General features: G+C 48.6%; 2 protein-coding genes across 3 annotated transcripts; both read right to left on the bottom strand.

The window, feature by feature from the left end:
- Positions 1–8,238: 8,238 nt before the first annotated feature.
- LOC122102396 (keratin, type I cuticular Ha2) lies at positions 8,239–14,291 on the bottom strand. The gene is made up of 7 exons (XM_042673089.1): positions 13,809–14,291; positions 13,194–13,276; positions 12,863–13,019; positions 11,533–11,694; positions 11,312–11,437; positions 10,332–10,552; positions 8,239–8,368 (listed from the first exon to the last, which is right to left on the bottom strand). The coding sequence occupies exons 1-7, from the start codon at positions 14,289–14,291 to the stop codon at positions 8,239–8,241; spliced, it is 1,362 nt and encodes a 453-aa protein (XP_042529023.1).
- A 3,381-nt stretch (positions 14,292–17,672) lies between these two features.
- On the bottom strand, positions 17,673–21,497 carry Krt35 (keratin 35). 2 transcript variants are annotated; one of them, XM_042673071.1, is made up of 7 exons: positions 20,986–21,492; positions 19,791–19,873; positions 19,413–19,569; positions 19,091–19,252; positions 18,711–18,836; positions 18,147–18,367; positions 17,673–17,820 (listed from the first exon to the last, which is right to left on the bottom strand). In XM_042673071.1, the coding sequence occupies exons 1-7, from the start codon at positions 21,454–21,456 to the stop codon at positions 17,673–17,675; spliced, it is 1,368 nt and encodes a 455-aa protein (XP_042529005.1). In that variant the 5' UTR covers positions 21,457–21,492. The 2 variants fall into 2 exon arrangements, with proteins under 2 accessions (XP_042529005.1, XP_042529012.1); XM_042673078.1 differs by lacking the exon at positions 17,673–17,820 and having other exon boundaries at positions 18,143–18,367; positions 20,986–21,497.
- Positions 21,498–23,698: the final 2,201 nt, after the last annotated feature.

Genomic DNA, 23,698 nt, shown 5'->3' with positions numbered 1-23,698 from the left:
GATGGACAGGTAAGACCCAAGGATAAAGGACAAGTCTGCCACCACTGGGCACACAGACCAAATGAATCCATATTGACAATCCCCTGCCACTCTCATCTGTGTCTTTCAGCATCCAGGAGTCTGGGGGGGAGGAAGAGGAGGAAGTAATGTGGCTGAGGGACTTGTCTATCATTTACCTAGCCTTCTACTAACACAGGATTGGCAAATGAGTTACTAAGTAAAGAAGCATGTCTCTTATAGTCTTATGAAGTGTACAAACACTCCAGTTATTTCTGTTGATATATGATATGTGCAGCAATTGCCTATAACACATCTCTGCAATCCTTGCTCTCCCAAAGGTTATAGCACATAGTGCCATCCCTGCCCCAAACCAGGTCCTGATGTCCAACAGCGCCCCCTGTCCTGGTTCTGTAGCTCCAGGTGAACCTAGATCTCCCACAGCCACGTTGCTGATGAAGCTGTGCATCCGGGCTAGCTCAGGGCAATAGCAACCATGGCCTTATGCACAGATTCCCTTCTGTAATGGAAAATAATAGAATTAAAGACCCAAGTGCCCAGAAATTCAGTGATGAAAAACACATGCAAACTCCCTTAGATCCATGGTGAGCTCAGTGGCCAGATCAGTCTGGGACTTAGGCTTAGATGACACCTCTGAGTGTGAGCTGTCTGCAGAGACACAAAGGACACACACCTTGAGAGAGAAAAGGCTTTGACAGAGGAGGCAGCACCTGGAAGCTTCCCTTGAGAAACAGTAGGAGGTCAGCCTGCATGCCAATGTCCAAGTCTGTTCTGGGATCCGGTAAGATGAGCCAAGAGATGCTCCTATATTAGAAGTCAGGTCTGCTACATTGCAGAGACAATCTGGACTCTCAGATCCACATAGGACAAGAAGACGGTTCTTGCTCCAAAGTGGTGGAGTCACGGGCTAGCTAGCATCTGGGGCGGGGGGGGGGGGGGGGGGGGGAGGGAAGAATGCCTTCCTTGTAGCTTACCTTCTTGATATCATAATTCCTACTACAGGAAGACGCATAAAGGAAGTATGCCCTGGGAACTTTGCCTATCACACATGGCAATAGATGCTAAGATTTAAGAGCACTGCAGCCTAGGTAAAGGAAGCCATGAAGTCTCGAAGGAAGGGGCCAAGCCTATCTATTCAAGGTATATATAGATATAGATATAGATAATAATATAGATATAGATAGATATCTCATCTGAAATGAATGAGGGGAAAACATCTTTTTTATCCAAGTTAAATAGGGTTTTATCTATGTTTGAATACATACTTATTTATGATTAAGAAATACAAACAAGCAGAATAAAGAGATACTGTGTTCTCCTTATCAGATTTGTCTAAGTTGTATAATAGCACACAGTGTTGGCAGGCATGTAGGCAACAGGTCCCATCACATCCTGCTGAGAGGATGTAAATTAGTGCAATCATCAACTTCTACCCCTGCACCCAAGCACAGGCACCAGGGGCCAACGCAGTGGCACCCATAAGCCTCAGACTCGCTTCCATTCGCATCACGACTCTGGCTTCTTTTTAAGCAATTCCGGAAAGTGGATTGGGAAGGTTGAATGTGGTCTAGGAAAGGATGGGAATGTGAAATGCTGTTCTATCCAACATAGTCCAAAGATCCTCATAGTGACAAGCATGACAATATTGAAAATGCAGCTTTACTTGGCTTGTTACAAACCCATCAGTGTTAAGTATTTCAAGGCTAGGACATCTTGACACCAGGACATAATGAGCTCTGTAGATCCAATCACGTCCTCTGCAAATGTAATGTCTGGGTAGAGCTGGATACCCTACAGGCATCCAGACATCTTTCTCTAGGGAGCTTCAATGTATAGCCAAGGTTAGGGAGCTGTAACTTAGAAGGACAAGAAAAAAGAGAGAATGAGAAAGGAACTATAAGTGGAAAGTAGTTTCCAAGAAGGATCATCACATCCCAGACGGCAGAATTGTCATTTTCTAATGAAACAGTACAAGGCGACTAGCTGCCATTCTTAAATTTGAAAGATTCTGAAAACCAACTCTTCCTTCTCACTCCTCATTTGTGTTCAGGTAGTGTTTATCCCACTTAACATGAAAGGAAATGTTTCACAACAGAACTAGTAACATGTTTGTTTACAAGGTCTTCCCATACCCATCAGAGGTCTGGATAGGAGCCCAGACTTTGGGGCTCAACAAGGAACCATCGCTCTCGTTGCTGGATGAGTGTCCTTCCTATGAATTCCAGGGTGGGAGTGTTGATTCTGCTAGGTGGTTGAGTCTGTAAGAGAAAGACCACCACCCTGTGGTAGGTGAGGATCCATCTAGCACGTCAAACACTTGCAGTGGGGAGGGCATTCTCAGAGAGAGAAATAACCCCTAAAAGAGTCACTCCTTCTTGGTTCCATTGGTTCCAACCTAGTGTCCAGGATGACGCTCCTGGGAACACAAAGACCGGATGTGATGCAAAGCAAAATGGGAACTGATCTCAGACAAGATCGCCTCCCTCCTAGAACTGAGTTAGGACAGGTCTGTGACAGCCACAAGCAGGCAGAGCATCTAGATTGGCGAAACAATGCAAAAATGAAGGAGAGTGCCCATGTTCCAATAAAACTTTATTTGCCAAGATTGGCACAACCTCTGGATTTGACAGTGAGCTACCATGTTCCACCCGTGGTTCTACATGGTGCAATAAATGAGGCCTAAATATTGACTCTTTCAGGGCACATGAGAGGCCTTCAGTCTGCTCTGGAGCCAAGAGCAGGAGTAGAAATCAGGCATTTGGGAATCATCTAGATAGATTCCAGGACTGGACATCGGGCTCAGATCCTGAGGCCTTTACTCTACCAGTACATTTAAACCAAGACCGACCAGAAGGCCATTCAGAGGCTCTGAAGCAAAGCAAGGCTGCCCATATGCTTAATGTTCCTGCTACTGTTATTCCCAAAGCAGAGTCTCTGTAATCCAGCATTTATTCAGCACTTAGAGTATGCAAGCATCTTCAAAGGCATTGTGTCCCAATGACACTGTGAAACAGATAGGACCAGTCCCATTTCTGAAGGAAGTGAGGAGCTGACAGGCACAGAGAATTGGAAATCCACCAGCGTCACACAGCACGGGAGTACCAGAGCTAGGATTCTAGCCCAAGGTTTCGGCAGCTAAAGCCAGTGTTCTTTCCCCATTTGCTAAGATGCTCATTTGTGTTTGTTTACTTGTTTTGAATAGGGGAGACCATTATATTAGAAATAAAGTTTCTTAGACCAATTGTTCAAAAAGTTAGACATCGGCCGGGCACTGGTGGCTCCCACCTGTAATCCTAGCTACTCAGGAGGCTGTTATCTGAGGATCAAGGTTCAAAGCTAGCCTGGGCAGGAAAGTCCGTGAGATTCTTATCTCCAATAAACTGCTCAGAAAACCGGAAGTGGTATGGCATAAGTGGTAGAGCGCTCATCTTGAGCTGAAGAGCTGAGGGACAGCATTCAGGCCCAGAGTTCAAGCCCCATGACCAACAACAACAACAACAAAAAATTAGACATCAGTTGATCTCAGGAACTTCTCTTTAATAAAACTGAGGTCATTGGACCTAGATGTTAAAATTTACAAAGCCCAAGGTGAGTATGGGAATTTTTGGTTTGTTTGCTTGTTTGTTTACTTTGGTTTTGGTCTCTCTCCCTTCCTTTTCAGTTTTGTTTTTTGTTTTGTTTTGAGACAGAGTCTTGTTATGTAGACCAGGCTGGCCTCAAACTCATTATGTTGTCTGTCCAGGCTGGCCTCATACTGGTGATCTTCCTGCCTGACCTTCCTAAACACTGAGATTACAGATGTGTACCATCACATTCAGCAAGAGAATTAATTACTGGTGATTTTTTTCCCCAGTAAAAAGTTTACCTAATACATAGGGGAGGAAACTGTGCATTTTATACAATTCAGAATCCACAAATTAGTCCATGTCTGTGCTGACTATTAATCTTTCACTCAAGAAGTATCACCTTGTGGCCAGATGCCCCCACAGGACAGAGCTAGGAACAAACCTTCATCTGCCTCCCCAGAAGCAAGGCCTTATTCTGGGACAGCAGACAGTGGGCCCAGACTCTTTAATGACCATAGGGAAAGTTATGTCTTTGAAAACCACAGACTTTCTTTCCCAATCCATTCCAGGAGGATCTTTGATACCTGTGGGAGTTTTACCCAAACATCAAATATGCCAGACTTTTCACTACTTTATTGTAGCTCTGCCTACGTTTCCCTATAAACCAGGGTTAATTAAATCTCAACGCTTTGATATGAACATGAGCTTTCTCTGAGACTCCCTCCCTGTGTGTGGAACCCTCCAAGAGGTCCTGGTGCTAATGGAGTCTAATTATTTCCTAAAGTCCACACCCATGGCTTCTTCACTCATCAATCAGAGACAGGCTGGCCAGGAGGAAATTCCCTGGGGAGAACCACCACTACACAAGGAAGATGCTGGTCACACTTGTTTCCAGTAGGGGGAGTATACCAGGCTCTGGCCTGAAGGGCTTGGTTTCGTATAAAAAGCTTTATGGGCATTGGGGTGGTCAGACAGGTCTTGGCAAGTTGAAAGGGTACTCAAGGATGGCAACAGGACTCCGAGGGATTGGACATGTGCTAAGGGGAAAAGATACCCACAAAAGTCCCCAAAGGATCTAGGGACCAGGATTCCTGGCTCCTATGGCTCCTATGCCATTAGTGCTACTCAGCTCTTGGCAAGAGCCTAAGGTCTAGGCTTGCACTTAGCCAAACACAAAGGTCTTTAATATTCTGAATTGGGTGATTGCTAGTTTTGTGTTGTTTTTAAAGAGCACTATAGTCCCAGAGAAGAGTTTCAGCATCTCAGAGAAAAAGTCTCTATTCTTAAGGAAATGAAGAACAAGGAAGGAAGGAAGGAAAGAAGGAAGGAAGGAAGGAAGGGAGGGAGGGAGGGAGGGAGGGAGGGAGGGAAGGGAGGGGGAGGAGGAGGGGGGAGGGGAGGGAGGGGAGGAGGAGAGAGGGAGGGAAGGGGGAGGGAGGGAGGGGAGGGGGAGAAGGGAGGGAAGGAGAGAAAAAGAAAAGAAAGAAAGGGGGGCTGGGAAGGTGGCTCAGTGGTAGACCGCTTGCCTTGCATGCCTGAGGCCCTGGGTTCGATTCCTCAGCACCACATAAGCAAAAAGAAAAAAGCCGGAAGTGGCGTTGTGGCTCAAGTGGTAGAGTGCTAGCCTTGAGCTGAAGAGCTGAGGGACAGCACCCAGGCCCAGAGTTCAGGCCCCACGACCGGACCCAAAAAAAAAAAAAAAAAGAAAAGAAAGAAAGGAAGAGAGAAAGAAAGGGAAAGAATGAGGGGGGAAAAGAAAGAACGAAGGAAAGAACAAAGGAAGGAAAAAAGGAAAGAGAGAGAGAAAGAAAGAAAGAAAGAAAGACAGAAAGAGACAGAAAGAAAGAAAGAAAGAAAGAAAGAAAGAAAGAAAGAAAGAAAGAAAGAAAGAAAGAAAGAAAGAAAGAAAGAGTGAGTCAGACAAGCAGGGAAATGTTCATTACCCTGAAATAATAATAAGCCTAAGGTACTCAGAGAAAAGCATAAAGAGCTTAGACAGCCCTGCTTGGCTTGGCATCAAAACACTTCATTCACCGCTGTAGGTTTTGTGTCTATGAGCACATCTTTCCTCCCCGCTGAGTCTGAGTCCTGATCTATAAAATACTAGAGACTAGGCCAGAACACCTTCTAGTCTGGACTTCTAGGGCAACTCTTTCCAATGGCACTTTCTGTGATGTTGGGAAATATTCCACATCAGCCTGGTCCTACTTGGTAGCACTTACATCGATGGATGCGTGGTCACAATAGGCCTAGGGGTACTGACAAATGGATTTGTTTCATTTTACTAAATTAAATACCAAGGTGTCCTTAGCGGCTACGCTATGAGACAGAACAGACCTAGGACTCTAGAACCAAAGATTTTGATCTTCATTAATGTGACTTTCATGCTAAGAACACGCTAGAAAAAAATTTTTTTTTCACAGACAAGATGACCTGTTTGCTCACAGAAAGAAATCCCATGAGCCAAGAGTCTTTTTCCCTTGCATCAATGTGTATTGAGACTCTATCCACCCACCAACCAGCAAGGAGACAGCTCGCTGAGGCCCACATTTGTCTCTTTGCTGCTGGATAATGACCTGGCCTTCCAGCCAGGCATATATGATCATGTCTAGAAACAGCCCCCAGGCAGCTTCAGGATCCAGTCCACGTTTCATGATTTCTTGGCAAAGCCACAGGGCAGGTACTTCATAGAAACATCACTCGGCTCATTAAGGAAGAGCTGTGTGTTTGGAAGGTGAGGTTCAGAAAGGCATTCCCAGCTCTTTCCGCTCTCTCTGCCATGGCCCTCCATTGCCAAGACAGGTACTTCACCTCGCCTCTACAATCCAGCCTTTCGTTTTCCACCACCTTTGCCTTTCTTCCATAAATAGCCGGTCAGCTTTCTCCCTGACTTCAGTTGTCCTGTCTCTGCAAACTTCATCCAAGTTTATACAAATACCACTTGGGTCAAGTCATTCTTGGGCTCAAATCTTGCAGCAGCCCTCCCACTGCCTTTGGGAAAGAGGCCAGACTCTTTGTGGGGCTCCCCAGCCCCCTCCTCCAGCCTGATGCCTTCCTCCTATTTTGTTGTTGTTGTTATTATTATTATTATTATTCTATTATTATTCTCATCAGTCACTTAACCAGGGATCTGCTGCTCTGGCCAGCAGTCCTACTTAAGGCCTGTCAAGTGTGACAGATATGCTTTGTGGACCCCCTTCTCCTCTCTTGTGCCCCACAGATGCTATGCAACCTCCACAGTCTGTCTCAAGTGCCACCAGCAAGGGAAGCCTGTTAGGGTACCCAAAACTAATAGTTGCCCCCCGCTCCCCCCCACACACACACATCTGTTACTTTACAGCCTAGTCTTTCTGGACTAGAATTGGGCAAGGTAAGATGGTGGTTAAAGCACTGGCTTGCTGGACTTGAGTTCAAATCTTTATCCTTGTATATCATTCTGAACAACCATTCTCTGTGCCTCAGTTTCCCACATCTGAAATGGAGGCAATGCTTACCAGGTGGTCATGAAAGCTAGATATTTTAATTCTTATAAGATGTTCATTTGTATAAGTATTGGGGGCATTGTAAGTGCTTAGCAAGTGGAAGCAATTGTCTTTGTTCCTATTATGATTATTATTATTTGGCTGTTATTGATAAGGAAGGATTGGGGGCTTACTTGCACTGGTCTTAATCCCCCTTCAAACTATAAGTATCTAATTGGTACTGCTTGTATCTTTGGGGATTCTCCCAGACACGCCATAGTTTGCAAATAGTGAGGGCTCTAAATGTGAATTGTTTGAGGATCTCTGGAGCCTGAAGTCTTCCATTTGAACACCAAGACTATCACTTATTAGCTCTGTGCTCATCAGCAAGCTCCTTAAAGCCCTCTGGCCCTCCGTTTCCTTATTTTCAAAATGGAGAGACAAGTGGCACCTTATTTATAGATTGTTGGCAGGATTAAATTTAGCACTTATTAACGGGGTGTCTAAGGGCCGTCGCTTGGGTTAACCAGCCTTTAATGCAGAGCCTGAACCTAGTAGGTCCTCCATGCTGATTTCCTGAGTCAATGAATGGTCCCATTGTACTAGTTGCGATGAGATTTAGGGTAGATTTATTACAGTATTATCCTCAGTCACGGTAGTTTGGCCTTGGTTGCTGGCACCATCATCTCCCCCTCTTTCTTTCTTCTTTTATTTCTTGGCACTGGAGAGAGTGCCTGGTTTTAACTAGGTAATACCTTTTGAGTGAAGACCTCCTGAGCCCGTGTAGAAACTAAGAGCCTAAAAGTAAATTAAAAATCGGGGTAAGTTCCTCTTGAGCAATGATTGGCCTATGGATATGACAAATCAAGAACAGGACCTTTGCAGGGCCACTGAAAGAGGCTTTATTTGCGGGTGAAAGGGTGTTCTTAAAGAAACATGATCCAAGAGGACCATCTGCCTGTGGAAATGGAGGAGGCAGCTTCAAGGCAATGAGGGTAAGCACACTCTTCTAGTATCAGGATGCATTACAGATCCTCCGTTTCCTGGTCCTGCTCAGGGTGTCCTCGCTGGTGGAAGCTGGCCCTTTGCTTTCAGTGGCCACTGAACTATGGTCAGGCCTAGCCTGAGGAGGCCCCCAGGTGGCCCAGCTCAGTCCCTCCAGGATCCGCACTCTGAGGAATGCAGGGGGGACTTCAGTGGCGGCCCTGGGGGCAAGGCTGGCAAGGCACACAGACGGTGCAGGGCATATAGACGGAGCGGGGTGCACTTGGGGAAGAGGCACAAGGCGGGCAGGAAGGCGTGGAGCACGGGTTACAGGGAAGCCTGCAAGGGGGAAAAAGTCACAAAGGAACAGGATTATGAAGGAGCCCAACTCGGTAGCAGATCTTAACGGTTCTACCCAGGACACCTCTCAGATGGGTCTCCTATACACCCTCTCCACCTGGATCCCCTTGGGCCAGCTTCCATTATCCTGACCTCTTCCTTGATGCCCTCCAACTCCACGCTGGCCTCTGCTTACAACTGTCCGCTTGGTAGAGTGATCTTCTACAGGCATCATCAGTCTGACTGTGCCCCTTTCCTGCCTAAGACCTTCAGTGGCTCCCACTTGTGCTAGCATGAGCAGCAGCTCATTTAATAAGACACACCCTGTTTCTCCCAGTTCAGCTCATAGCCCTGGTGCTATGGGCTGTGGACTACAACTGCTCAGGCCCACGTGACTTGTGCCCTGTCTTCTAATTCTAGAACACTCTTCCTTACCACTGAAATCATCCATTTCTTCTCTTCCTTCATTCAACTGGCACATCTACCCGAAAGCCTTCCGGACCTCTATGCCAAACTCTCCCAAAGGTACCATGTTCTCTTTCGTAGTGATCAGTAATTAGTCTGTGATGGTCTACTTTCCCTGCTGGGGAATGAGGTCAGCAATTGCGTGTGTGCCCACCTTACATCCCCGGGGAAAAGCAGGCACTTAATAAGAACGTCTTGAATAAGAAGACGTGGAAACAAAAGGAAACAAGATGATTGATCTCAGACATTGACAGGCTTGGGCTCCAAACCAGAAACAACACACTGGATGTTGGACACAGACCAAAACAGCACAGATGCCCAGCCAGCAGCCTGAGGGCCACATACAGCCTGAAATATATTTAATTTGACTGGCACTCCTTTTTTAAAAAAAAGTAAAAATAAAAGAACTTAGCATTTGAAGAAATTCAGATTGTTCCTTTCTCTTATCAGTCAGAAGAGCCAGAAATACTGGACCTGCCTCTTACTCGATTGAACTGGCCCTGCCCCACCCTCCTTTCTTGGACCCTGCACAAGCTCCCTGAGTTCCACAGCCCCCACATGATCCTCATCAGGAGTGTGTGTTAATGGCCTGGGCTTGCAAAAGTTTGATTTTGCAACCCCTGCTTCTGGAGGGTAAGATTCCGAATGACAGACAGGCAAGGCTTAAATGTAGATCAAGAAACTGCTATAACAGGAGTCAACCCACCAGGTGTCCACAACCTGTGGTCTTCTGGCTAGAAAACTCCCAAGGACCTTGCAGGTCCTGGTACAACATCAAAGCCTACTGACCTAATCAGGTCTTCCCCATTGCTCATGCCAGGGCCAAGACCTCCTCAACGTACCTCTACCTGGGTTCTTTCTGCTACTCTCGGGGTAATTTTTCCATCGAGCTGTGTTGAGGTATCCTTGACTCAATCAAGAAAACACTGACTGAACATCTATTCTGTGCCAAGTTCAGGCAGACAACTGTAACTAATTGTCTCTACTTTCTAAGTGTTCCCCAGCTTAGTGGGACAAGCAGATTTTATCATCCCTGCCTCAAAAAGTAAATAAATAAATAGGAAATAAATCACCAGCAGCAACAGCATGACCTTTGTGTTGCTTACCACAGCTCGATCACAGATACCTGTTGCCCTTCACTTCTCCAACACTTCTCTGAACCCTCTCCAGAGGATCTCCAGTGACACATATGCCTGCCCCACTAACAAGTTGAGAGCGGATGCCTTCTTGGCCTCTGTCTCAGCAGCCCCCATGGTGCCTAGCTCATGGTAGGCATTTGGAAGGAGTTCATTAACTTGGAGTGAAGCAAAATGGTCTAACCTGGGCCATGTCTGGGCACCATTTCCTGATTTTCTTCGGCTCATGAAGGCTTACTGATGGCTTCTTCATCATGACAAGGCTCCAAGCTGATGTTCCTTAAGCATACAACCCCTAGCTTCCTATAACCCTCCCCGACTATGGCATACATCTCTACCGAGTCCCCCGAGAGCCCACGTACTTGCTGTCCTCGCTCTCCAGCAGGCCCCGGTATGTGTTGATCTCACACTCCAGTCGGGCCTTGACATCCAGCAGCACCTTATATTCCTGGTTCTGCCTCTCCAGGTCACAGCGAATGTCGGCCAGCTGGGACTCCACGTTGCTGATCATGCACTGCATCTGACCCAGCTGGGAACTGTACCGACCCTCAGTCTCTGCCAACGTGTTTTCCAGGGAGTCTCTCTGAGGCAGAGAAAAGATACCATTTTGAAAGTTCAGCTCTTTTGCATGGCCTGCTGCAGACAGAACCATGAAGAGCTAAGACTCAATTTGGTATTGAGTCCTTACATGAATCAGAACTGGAAGCCCAGGAAAGCTAACACAACAGAACAGATTGAAGCCACGTCTTAAATCTGATCCTAAATCCTGAAGTCCTTACTCTGATCCCAAATCCTTAAGTCCTTAATCTGATCCCAAATCCCTATAACTTTAGGCTGGCCGCAGGCCTTGGATTTGAAGATCACCAATTACCTTCAGTATGATATTATTTAAAATAGTGGTTTTCAACCTAGCTATACATAAGAGTCACATGGAAGCTTTAACAAAAAAGGAAAGGAAATAAACCCAGGTAAATATCACAGTGAAGCCCCTTTGTACAATTAACTTATGCAAATAAAATAAAATTTTATTTTATTTTATCTACCTCCAGAGATTCTGGTTCCATTGGCCTACAGAAGAATCTTGTTATTGGGACTTTCAAGATCTGTACCAGTGACAGTCAGAGCCAGGAGTTGGAAGGGAATCATGTGGGATGGTATCCACCCAATCAACATTCAATCTGGAACATCCTCTCCTTATCTCTGAACTGGAGAAACATCCCTCCAGGAAAGTCAACTGGAGGAGTATCTCAGCCACTGAATCTGGCCCTCCTCTTCCTCCTTCTCACATGCCCAACCCTCCATACTCAGTATTTCCCCAAAACCACCCACAAGCTGCACTCACCAGGCTGTGCTGGGCCTGCAGCTCAATCTCTAGTGTGTTGACTGTGCGTCTTAGATCAATGATGTCTGACTGGTAGCTCTGGAGCTGCTCAGAGCTGGTGGCCACCTGCTTGTTAAGCTCCTCCATCTGCAATGGGAGGATGGGGAGAGGGAGAAAGCTGGGAGCATCTTCCTCAGAATGCTGAAGAGCCCAGTCTGGCCCACTGTGAGAGGTGCACCCACCTGCACATTGAACCATTCCTCCACATCCCTGTGGTTGGTCTCCACCATGGTCTCGTACTGACATCTCATCTCCTCCAGCATCCTGGTCAGATCGACAGGGGGCGCGGCATCCACTTCGATGTTGAGGCGGTCCCCAAGCTGGTGTCGGAGGACGCTGACTTCCTGAAAAGACACAAGGACATGTGTGAGGAATAACCCCATCTCAAATCATCTGAGGTGCGACCCTTGGAGGCCTGGAATCCACCCTCTAGTATCTCAGTGGTCCAGCTCTACCTCCATGACACCTCCTGTTGCTTGGACAGAAACCAAAAGCAATGCCAGCGTTTGTTTGATCCGTGTGGGCCAAAATGGAGAGCTTGTGTCCCCAGCTTCTCAATCATCCTACCAGCCCTCTGCATCTGGAATGGAGGGCAATGGAGTCTGGCTTCCCCTAGCTCCCCCAGGCTTAGCTGCCAAGCAGAGAAAGTTGTCACTGAGGCCAAGGGGAGTGTGATAACAGCTCATTAGTGGCTTCTTGGCACAGTGCCCAGCTCTCTGGTTTAAGTGGGATGAGTCAGGCGCCCAAGGGTGCTTTGTGAATGCTCAGTGACAGATTGTTACTTTACTCTCAGGCATAAGTAATCCCAGACAGGATCCAGAGACACTGGTTCATTCAAATCCCAAGTGAAGAGGTTGGAGAAGGAGGAATATGACCTGGTGGCTCAGATGGGCTTTGTAAATACATGAATGCCCAGGGCAGAGAGCTTTCTTTCTAAGGACCCATGGGAGGTAAGGAAAGAGAGAAATTACTGGGCTGCCCTGTTGGTTCAGCTTCCATATCTTACCTACAAACAAAGAAGACAGAAAGGAATGAGGACAGGGACAGAGAAACAAAAATCAGTGCAATTCAACTCCCTTAGGAGACAGGGGTGCTACCCCTAGTAGTTAACCTGGCACAGATGGATGGGTTATTTGATGCGTGTTCCGAATATAACCTACCCTTGACCCCACATCCATCTGGAACGTGGTTCTCGAGAAGAAGACAGATGTAGTTGCCATGCACGAGCGTGCAATGACCCCAGGAAGTGCAGAAGGAAGTAGCTATGCTCTTGTACCCACGGCCTGCCTGGATCATGTCCACCACCCATCTCACCTCCAATAAATCCTCACGGTATGCAGCTAGATAAGGAGCCTCATAAATTCAGGTTACATAAATTGGATAGAGTCACAGAAATGACATGTGGCAGACCTGGCAATTTCAACCCACCCTCTATCCAACCTCAATCTCCCATGTTATTACCATTCTGCCCACCCACCCCCTGGGCAACCTCAGTTTGACTTCTGGTCTCACCTCCTCATGGTTCCTTTTGAGGTACAGCAGCTCCTCCTTCAGGGACTCCACCTGCGCCTCCATGTCAGCCTTGTTCAGGGTCAGGTCATCCAGGATCCTGCGCAGGCCATTGGTGTCAGCCTCTACCAGCTGCCGCAGGGCCAGCTCCGTCTCGTACCTGCACAGGGTCAAGGTCACAATTGAGAAGAAGGGTGGACTGTATAGAGGACTGAGGGATGGCCTTGAACTGTGGGCACTTTCCAACCCTCTATGAAAGTAATGGAAAGCTGCCCCCCAAAAAAGAGGACACACACACACACACACACACACACACTCCCCTGGACAAACTCACTTGGTCCTGAAGTCATCTGCAGCCAGTTTGGCGTTATCAATGTGCACGATCATCCTGGCGTTCTCCGCTTTGGTACACAGCACCTGTGGATCAAGGCACACATGAGAAGTTAGTCCAGGATAGAAGGACAGAGAAAGAACCCAGTGAGGAAAAGTCAGTCTCCAAGGAAGAACTCAGCACCTGTACCCTTCCTTTAGGAAGCCCCTCTTTCTTGGAACTTTGGGAAATTTTTAGTGAGCTGCTCATCCTTATATAACTTGAAATGTGATGTTTACTGAAAGCTTAACCTGTGCGAGGGCCTGTTCCTAAGCACCTGACTCGAATTGTCTCAGCGGATGAACCGTTGTAATTCCCTGTATTCCAGATATGGAAACTGAGATCGGGAGAAAGGAAAGGGACTTCTCCAAGTTATTCAATGAGTCAATAATCGAGCTGAGACAAAATGTCAGGCTCCTATTTCATTTAAAGGCTCTGGCTGGGTGTTCGAATTACAAGATAACTCTATGCCCCAGAGAGGTCTCTTTCCTCTGAGCTTAGCTTTAATGGGTTTAAGCAGCTCACATCTAAAGCATGGGCTCCCCCAGCAGCGCGAGTCCCTTCACCGCACGTCCTCACCTTCTGCTGGAGCTCCTCGATGGTCTGGAAATAGGACTGGTAGTCGGGACACATGGTGAGCACTTGGGACTGGCAGGCTTCCTGGATCTTGCTCTCTAGGCAGGCATTCTCCTGCTCCAGCTGACGCACCTTCTCCAGGTAGCTGGCCAGGCGGTCATTCAGGGACTGCATGGTCTCCTTCTCGTTGCCATTGAAGGCGCCCTCACAGAACCAGTTGCACGTAGCCATGGAGCTGGAAAAGCCACTGGATGGCCGGCAGCTGCTGGGCCGGCAAGAGCTCGACAAGTAGGTCTTAGAGAGGCAGCTGGCTGGCCGGTAGGTGGTGGGCATACAGATGGAAGGCATGCATGGCACGGGCTGGCAGACATACCCAAGGCACAGCTCAGGCCGGCAGCTCATGCTACTGGAACAGGCAGAGGAAGGCTGAGGACAACCCTTTGCGGAGGTCGACAAGGTATTGGTGACACAGAAGTTGGATGTCATATTGGGGAGGCCCCTTTCCCCTCAGCCGCCGTCCTTTCTGGGTGTCGACGGATCCCATCCTGCTCAGGCCTTTTTATAGTCTTGGAGTGAGGGGGCTCAGGCTCAAAAATCATCATGATTGGTGGTTGGGAGTTGGGGTAGGGGTGGGGAGAAGCCGGGGAGGGGAGATGTTGATGTTTACAATCGGCCCCAGAAGAAGCTGCTGATTACTTTGTAATTTCCTTTCCAATAAGGAGTACCTGGCCTCATAAAAGAGACCAAACTTATCATTTGGATAAAGCAGGACACTGGGTTCCTGTTGTCGGTCACCAAGGGAGAGAGCTTCCAGACACATCTTCAAAGGATCAGCTGCACACCTGGGCCCTCATTACCAGGGTGTGGCTGCCCTATACCAACATTGACCCTGCCCACTGAACTCCCACCTGTGGAAGCCTGCAGGTCTGCAGCGAGACAGCTATCCCCTTTTTAATGAGAGCATCCCTCGTGGGAAGAGGCCTGGTCCCTTAATAAGGAAATATGTAGGTGACAGAGCTGCCCCGATACTGGTAGGGGCATAAATCTGCGCAGAGAGGAAAGAACCCCTCCAAGACTAACAAATATGTCTCATCCTCCCACCAAGGGGAAGAAAATTGGACCCAGGGAGGACAGAATGGACTCAAGACACAGAAAAATCCCAGCCTTTGCAGATGGTGGCAATTGAAATAAGGAAGATGAGGTCTCCCTTCTCTTGGAAAAGCAGACTGGTGTCATGAGCTTCTCCAGAAGGCAAAGGCTCTAACTTGACCACCCCTGGGCTCCCTTGAGTGGCCATGATTCTGGGGACAAAGTTGTCCAGTGTTGATTGTGGAGACTGAGGTTAAACCAGCTGGAACTGGCTCTGCTTTTACTTTCTGCCATAGTGAACAGGGAGGACTGACTTTGGGATCTCCTCAGAGAAGGGATGCTCTGCTCTGGCATGAGCTAAGCCAGGAGACCAGGAGTAGTATCCTCCATTGTAGGCGCTTAAAGCATTCCCTTAAAGCAACATCCCAGACCAGTGTTTTGCAGTCCTGGCTGCAAAAGCCATGGATTCATATATTGCACTTTTTTTGGGGGGGGGGGGGGTGTCCGGTCATAGAGCCTGAACTCTGGGCCTAGGCGCTGTCCCTCAGCTCTTCAGCTCAAGGCTAGCGCTCTACCACTTGAGCCACAGCGCCACTTCCGGCTTTTTTCTTTTTGCTTATGTGGTGCTGAGGAATCGAACCCAGGGCCTCATGCAGGCAAGGCAAGCACTCTACCACTGAGCCACCTTCCCAGCCCACACATTGCACTTTTAACATGGTGCATTACATGGCCACTGTCTTCTCCTCAGGACTGGTCAGTCAGAATTAGGTAGTGAATGAGGTAAGGGCATTTTCTGTACATCTGGCCTGCTGTAGCTAGACATTGGCTGGAAGGAAAACTTCAGAAATGAAATCCCAGACAGGGAAAAGATAGACAGCCATCCCAGAACCAACCAGTCATCCTACTAGAAGAGCCAACTCCAAGAAGTTTCTAAATGTCTATTATAGGCTTAGCAAGGTGGGAGGGCTTACAGCATAGTGGAGTGTTGTATTCTCTGTCTCAAGAGGAAACTGAGATTCAGAAAGGGACTGCGACCTGCTACTCCTTTTCCTACACATTGTGGTGATGTGGCTGAGGTCTGAACCCAGGTGGGTCTGACTCCATATCCTAGCCTGTATTCCTTACACTAACATCATACCCTTCCCCCACCACAGAGGTGGGAAGAGGTAGACCCAGTGAGTCTCCATCCTGAGGCCTCCTCCCTCCCACACTGGCCAATCCTGCCTCTGGTACCTAGCATTCTGTGTTTAGTGAAGGTTTGTTGAGCACAGTGAAAGATCCTTCTGGAAGAGTGATCCTTGGCAAAAATCAGTCAAGGTGTTCCTAGGAGACTGAAGTTAGGTGATACAGGCAGCCAAAAGCAAGGGGACTGGCAGAGACCAGAGGCCCCAGCCTCTTGTGCACTTGGCTAAAAGGGGAAGAAGAACCTATAGGTGAATCAGAATGAACTCTGCAGACACCCTGAAAGAGCAGGCCTGCCTAGTGAGAACCGCTCACCTGTCTGGTATCAACCTTGGCACTGTGACATCCGTGTGTGTGTGTGTGTGTGTGTGTGTGCGTGTGTGCTGGTACTAGGGCTTAGACTGAAAACCCTTTGTGCTCTTGCTCAGCTTTTTTGCTCATGGCTGGCACTCTACTACTTGAGCCATGCCTCCAGTTCCAAAGTAACCAGTGGCTATTTGGAGATGTTGGGGATGTGACAGTCCTTTTAACATCACTCGGGCTCCTTAGCAAGTGCCCTTGGCATCTTTGGAGAACACATGCCCTCCTCTTTAGCTCCAAAAGCGCTGCTCTTATTCTTCTCCTTTCCCCACTAGGACTGGTAGAACTTGATGTTTTCCTCATCTGTTTGGGGAAGATATTCTGAACGTAAGCGAGATTTTTCAAGCTGAGAAGCTAGGAGTTCCCACATCCCTGCTCCTCATCAGATGCCAAAAACACAGATGACCTTGCAGGAGCTTCATAAGGATGAGTATCTAGTTAGAGGTGGAAGTCCCAATGGTCTTCTCCTTTGGGCAGGGGAGTTGGGGACTTGCATTTTTCAGGGGGAGGGGTTCCTGAACTGAAAGGGGAGTTGATAGAAATGTACCCCTAAAAGGACCCCGGGTGGTAGCACTGCCCCTCTGCTCTGATGAGGACCACAGACATGAAGCTATTAACGTGGTCTAAAATGCTTTTGGTTGTGCTGAGCTTGGTTTTTTCAGTCCTGTGCTGGGATCCTAAGCGTGGCCATGCATACTGAGAGGGATAGCAGAAGAGATCTGGTTACACCTGTCACATTGGCATCTTGAGAAAAGTCTTCATCAGGGCAGCCAACCAATAGATCTCACCATAGGCCTCTAACAACCCCAGATAGGGACATAGGGATTTTCTTCTCCACACCCCAAGGTCACCTTTGGCCAAACATTTTCCATTCATCTGCCCAATAGTGACCTCCTAAACCCAGGATGGACACAAACCAACTCATAAATGATGCCAAGCCAGTCATCAGAGCCAGAACAAATGCATTTTATTGCTCTACCAAAAGCTACATTTCAAAACCTACTGGAACACGTACAGAAAGAAAGCAAGCCCTGGTGCAGGTTGAAATGATGAAGAGCCAGCCTTAGTAGCAGGCTCTGAGAAACTTTGGGACATATATTTGCAGTGATTCTTTCTTGGGGCTTGGACCCTGGAATCTTCATGGAGACAGAGGGCTGGGCTAGAAAAGTTAGAGTTAACTGGATGACAGGTCCAAGACATGGAAACAAGGGCTTTGGACTTCTGGATCAAGCACTCTCAGAACCGGCCCCCTGGGCAGGGCACACACACAGGGCGGGGGCTACAGGTGGTGCGGGCTAGATTAGGACCACAGGGGGTAGCAGGAAGACAGGGGAGGCATGACTTAGAGGGCGAGTAGTCAGGAGCACACGGGTTACATGGGAGCCTAGAAGACAGAAAAAAGTCGGGTTATGATGATTTTTTTTTTCCATTTGCTGTTTTCAGTGATTTCAAACATCCCAGGATATGCCAAAATAGAAGCCACCACCTCTACAATCACCTAATCCTACCCGCTTGGTAGGAAAGGGGAAAACCAACCCAGAGAAACAAAACACCAGCTGGAATAGCATGACGACTTTGTGCCAAGAGCAGAGCCTAAAACCACCCAGGGCTCCTGACCTCCTGACGCCAAGCTCTCCCCAAGACTCGTGTGGTCTCCCAGCTATTCCGAGAGTATATCCAGAAAAGGAGAACACATGCAGTGGTACTCACTTGCTGTCCTCGCTCTCCAGCAGGCCCCGGTACGTGTTGATCTCACACTCCAGCCGAGCCTTGACATCCAGCAGCACCTGGTACTCCTGGTTCTGACGCTCCAGGTCGGACCTGATCTCAGACAGCTGCGACTCCACGTTGCTGATCATGCATTGCATCTGGGACAGCTGGGAGCTGTACCGAGCCTCTGTCTCCACCAGGGTGGAGTCCAAAGCATCTCTCTGCACAGGTAAAAGACTCATTTGAGATGAGCCAACCAGCCCTTCTTAGCCTCCTTAATCCAGACAGTATCTCTACTAATGGCATCTCTAAGTAGCTGATGATTCCTCAGAGGATAGATCTGTCTACACACATAGAGGAACTACTGCCAGGACACATCTTCAGGTTTTTCACCACTGGAGTGTTTATGATTTGGGGGCTTTGGCATTTATTTCTCTTATCTGCCCTACTGTTCAAGAACTTGAACCCCTGTGGTCAGAGCATGAAATCTGGGGTAGCAGGGCCAAAGGATCATGTACTTTCAGGCTTAGACCAGATGCAACTCCACCCCACCTCAGAACTCACCATGCTCTGCTGGGCCTGCAGCTCGATCTCCAGAGAGTTGACTGTGCGTCTCAGCTCGATGATGTCTGCCTGGCAGGACTGCAGCTGCTCTGAGCTGGACACCACCTGCTGGTTCAGTTCCTGGGTCTGAAACATACATCCCCAGGATCTTGTCAGGAATTGTGGGGACTTGGCTTCAAAGATCTACAGAGGTTATTTAGAATCTGCCTGAGTAAAGGGCTTTCCAGATGACCTCATCTGGCCCATTCATTTCCTACTCACTGCATAGAGGACAAACCAGCCAAGATGGCGCAGGGAAGTCAGCTGCGAGCTGTGCTCCAGGGTGCCTTCCGTGTATCTGACGTGTGTCCTTGTTGGACTGCCTGCTTCTGGGCACCTACCTGAGTGTCAAACCAGTCTTCAGCATCCCGGCGGTTGTTCTCCACCAGCGTCTCATACTGGCACCTCATTTCATCCAGAACCCGGTTCAAGTCTACAGGTGGAGCAGCGTCCACCTCCACATTGAGCCGGTCACCAAGCTGGCAACGCAGCGAGTTCACTTCCTGCGTCACGGACCAGGGTCAGCATTAATGGACTGGCTCCCGCACGTTCACCTCCTCCCCTGACTTACATGCGGGCGCTAGCCTCACCTCTTCCCTCCCCCATACACACTTCTTCTCCATGCCCAACTCCTTCCTATGTCCCCTTCTCTTCCACACTCACCTCCTCGTGGTTCTTCTTAAGGCAGAGCAACTCCTCCTTCAGGGACTCCACCTGTGCTTCCAAGTCGGCCTTGCACAGGGTCAGGTCATCCAGGATCCTGCGCAGGCCGTTGATGTCAGCCTCCACCAGCTGCCGCAGGGACACCTCTGTCTCATACCTACAGACACAGTACAGGGCACCTGCAGCTTTCATAGAATAGGGCAGGGCCCAACCCAGACTGGCCTAGTGCTGTAAGCCCTGCCTTCGTGCTTCAGTGACTTGAGTGCAGCCTAAATCCTGACTCCAGACATCACTAGTGTCCAGTTCCACTCACCCTTACACACACACACACACACACACACCACACCACCACCACCAAGGGTGACCAGGACCACTTACTTGGTCCTGAAGTCATCTGCAGCCAGCTTGGCATTGTCAATCTGCACCACCAGCCTGGCATTCTCTGCCTTGCTGCACAAGGTCTAGAGATACAGAGAAGTGGCTTCAGCATAAGAAAGGGCATTCTGCCCATGGGAGCTGCCCTCCTCTGGCACAAGCTGCTCCTGAAGGGAGAAAGTTGCCCATCCTCCATTCCCAAGATGGACTGCGGGCACTGCGGGGAACAACCTATGGTCCTTCCTCATGTGTGTCCATCTGTGACCTGTAGCCTGGGGCTAGAGGGAAGGATGTGGACATGTTAATGAAACAAGGCTTCACCTGGCCTTCCTGTCTCTCTGACCTGCCAGAGGTCCAATGCAGGCCAATGCTAACAGCAAACCCTATGATTCTCTGGTCATCAATGGTACCCTTTCAGGATCCAGCTATGACATTCAAAGAATGTAGTCTGGACAAAAAGGAAATGTCTCTGGGTTACCTATGAGAAAATTGATCTGCACAGAACACATCAACTCCATTTAACTTTTCCTTTCCTTCTTTTTGAGGAGAGTAGATCTCAGATCCTCACTCTTACCAGGCAGGCTCTGTACCACCCTGCCTCCATACCTCCTTTTTGTATTGGCTGTTTTCTAAGCAGGTTCTCGATTTATACCTGGGCTCGATTTATACTTGTGCTCTCCCCATGTCACTGAGATTGACAGACCCACATCCAATGTACCCAGACATTGTGCTTCCATGAAGCAGGGATGATATGACCATGGGACCACATCCAGCTGTAGAGATGGAAATGGAGTCTTGTAAGCTTTTATGCCCAAGCTGGTCTAAAACCATGCTCCCTCAATCTCTGCCTCCCACATAGCTAGAACTACAGGCTTGAGCCATGACACCTAACTCCATTTACCTTTTCTTTTAATGAAAAATGAGGAAATGAAAACTCAGAGAGAGAGGCAATAGTACCAAGACATACCACACATTAACTCACCCAAACCCATGTTCAAACTCTGGCTCTACTAAATGCCACTAAATGTCCGCTTCACCAGCCTGAGCCCCAACAGAATGAGCTCATGATACTTCCCTCCTAAGGTTATTGGGAAGAATAAAAGAAGTCACAGATAGAAACACATCCATGGGATCAGGGCTGGCATCACAGAGCTAGTGACACCAGGCTGTTATATCAAAACCACCCTGAACCTCTTACCTTCTTCTGGAGTTCCTCGATGGTCCGGAAGTAGGACTGGTAGTCAGGACACATGTAGGGTACCTGTTGCTCACACCACTCTCGGATCCGGCTCTCCAGGCTGGCGTTCTCCTGCTCCAGCTGGCGTACCTTCTCCAGATAGCTGGCCAGGCGGTCATTCAGGGACTGCATGGTCTCCTTCTCATTACCAGTGAGGATTCCCTCCCCAAACCAGCCCCCTCCCACGCTGTAGCCGCTAGAAAAGCCTCCATTGGGGAGGCAGAGAGCAGGAAGGCAACTAGCCACCCTGTAGCTGCTTCTGCCCGGCCCTGCTGAGCACACGGAGAAACTCCGGGCCCCGCGGGAGAGACTGGGGAGCTTGCAAGAAGTACTGGAGTACATTTTGGACACACGAGTGGAACCCCCTGCAGTCCCACCCGGACTCCTGAGGGACCCCGAGGAGAAGCTGGCCTTGAGGCATTTGGAAGCCATGTCCACAGCACCCCAGATGCAAGCACGCAGTAATCTCAGAGACCAGACACCCCAAGGTGGAAAAGCTGCTCCTCCACCAGGCTTTATACCTGGGCCCCAGTGGGTGTGGGCTGGCCCTTACAAAGTGTTTTCTCCTCATTAAAGTTAATACCACTTTCTATCAAAACCCATCATTAACCACTTATTTGTTTTCCCGTGAACAGTTCCTGGCCTCATAAAATAGGAGCCCCATTGGACTGATGGCTTCATGAAGACTCACCCCTACTCCCCTGTGTCCCTGGGAAGACCATGTCTCTGTCAGTTCTTCAAAGCGGCCTGTCATCAGACCTCAGCCTCCTTGTCAAGCAAGCGTGGGAGTCCAGCCACTGTCTTGCCCATTCTAGCTCTGTCTTCTTTGATGGGCTGGCTCCCAAGGAAGAGCAGACATAGCTTGGAGGAAAGCCTGGGTCTCCCAGCCCAAGCAGACATAAAAGGTTCTTGGATTGGCCCAGAAGATATGGCCATGATGACCAGAAATCTCACTTCCCCCAGGACTATCCTGGCTTTGCTGGAATATAAGGAATCCTCAATCCTGGACCAAGGAAGACAGACGCTAACCCTTAGTATAGTTGCAGAGCCTCCGTGTTGAGGTGGACACTGCTCCACCTGTTGACTTGAACCATGGGCCAGGTGCATGGATTTGGGGCTGTCCAGTGTACAGCTCCCATGAGTCACTACGCCCCTTCCACTCCCCTGAGTCACTACGCATGCCCCTTCCACACCCAGGAACCCTGTGTGGCCCAACATAGTTCTAGAGTCCCATTGGATGCCTCAGCCTCTCCCCTCTGGAAACCTGTGCCAAAGGATTCAGCTGAGTCTACCTGAGCCTCCTTGGGGGAAATGGCAGTTGGGGGAAAGGGGAGGATATAGGGCTCTGCCCAGCCCTACTATAAATAATAGCTTTTCCTGTGGTGTCCAGTACAGTGCTGTAGCAGAATGAGGAATGACAGAATGAATAGTTGTGATGAGCTGTATTAAGGTAACACAAAGGGAAGGTTTTTAGAGGAAAGAAGCCTAGAAAGAGAGAGAAAGGAGAAGGAAAGAAAGGAAAGTGAGTCTGGAGGGGGAGAAGAATCGTCTTACCAATCCTACTCTTGCAGATAAGGAAGTTTAGGATCTAAGACAGGAAGGGACCTGCCATCTCTCTTCAGGGAGCAATACCTGCCAAGCAAATCAGATCCTCTAGAAGAGAACAAAAGCCAAGGTAGATAGCTACCTTGAGCCAACTTCGTCCTAAAAAAGACTAAGGAGTCTTTGAATTAAAAAAAAAATATGCAACTGTTTTTGTTTGTTGTTTTGTCAGTCATGGGGTTTGAACTCAGGGCCTGGGCACTGTCCTTGAGCTCTTTTGCTCAAGGCTAGTGCTCTACCACTTTGAGCCGCAGCACCACTTCCAGTATCCTAGTGATTAATTGGAGATAAGAGTTTCATGGACTTTCCTGCCCAGGCTGGCTTCAAAACAAAATCCTCAGGCCTTAGCCTTCTGAGTAGCCAGGATTACAGGCTTGAGCCACCAGTGCCCAGCTCATACAAGTGGTTTTTATCAGCTACAAAGTATCCTATCTAGTTCTATCATATTCTAGTCTATTGCCATTCTTTCTTAGCAATTTTTAAAACAAAAAACACCCTAGGGGCTGGGAAGGTGGTTCAGTGGTAGAGCGCTTACCTTGCATGCATGAGGCCCTGGGTTCAGTTCCTCAGCACCACATAAGCAGGAGAAGAAAAAAGCCGGAAGTGGCTCAAGTGGTAGAGCACTAGCCTTGAGCTGAAGAGCTGAGGGACAGCACCCAGGCCTGGAGTTCAGGCCCCATGACCAGACCCCCCCCCCCAAAAAAAAATAAAAAAACTAAAGAAATAAAATAATTACCTAGAAACCCTTATGGGCAAGAACACTGTTCAGTAAGGTTTTTTTTTAAATAACTTTCCTTCCGGGATCTTTATCCTCTGCTCAGACGGGGCCTACACTGTCCCTATAACACACCAAACACACTCAGCTCTGCCATCACATACCCTTTGCCCTCCTTTTTCTGCAGGCTTTCACTAAATCCAAACCTGCCCCAGAGCCTTTCCTGGTCAACTCAACTCTCCACAAACTTCTCCTCCTCCTCCTCACCAGCTGCACCACCTCCTACTATCCAAGGAATTGATCTTAGGATGTGGTGAGCAGGTCTTCACATCTGGACTGGTGTTCCATGGCAACTCT

This window comes from Dipodomys spectabilis, unplaced genomic scaffold (assembly GCF_019054845.1).
Source record: "Dipodomys spectabilis isolate Male_0828 unplaced genomic scaffold, ASM1905484v1 ptg000018l, whole genome shotgun sequence".
NCBI lineage: Eukaryota > Metazoa > Chordata > Mammalia > Rodentia > Heteromyidae > Dipodomys > Dipodomys spectabilis.
This window is presented reverse-complemented; position numbering and strand designations above follow the sequence as displayed.

Bases quoted from the DNA above. Each gene is read 5' to 3' on its own strand.
- LOC122102396 (XM_042673089.1), bottom strand. From the start codon at position 14,291: ATGACATCCAACTTCTGTGTCACCAATACCTTGTCGACCTCCGCAAAG. The intron at 13,020-13,193 runs GTGAGTTTGTCC...GACCCTGTGCAG, and splicing joins GCAGATGACTTCAGGACCAA to GTACGAGACGGAGCTGGCCC. The intron at 11,438-11,532 runs GTGGGTGCACCT...CTCCCATTGCAG, and splicing joins AGGAATGGTTCAATGTGCAG to ATGGAGGAGCTTAACAAGCA.
- Krt35 (XM_042673071.1), bottom strand. From the start codon at position 21,456: ATGGCTTCCAAATGCCTCAAGGCCAGCTTCTCCTCGGGGTCCCTCAGG. The intron at 19,874-20,985 runs GTAAGAGGTTCA...CTGTATCTCTAG, and splicing joins TCGAGGAACTCCAGAAGAAG to ACCTTGTGCAGCAAGGCAGA. The intron at 19,570-19,790 runs GTAAGTGGTCCT...CTGTGTCTGTAG, and splicing joins GCAGATGACTTCAGGACCAA to GTATGAGACAGAGGTGTCCC.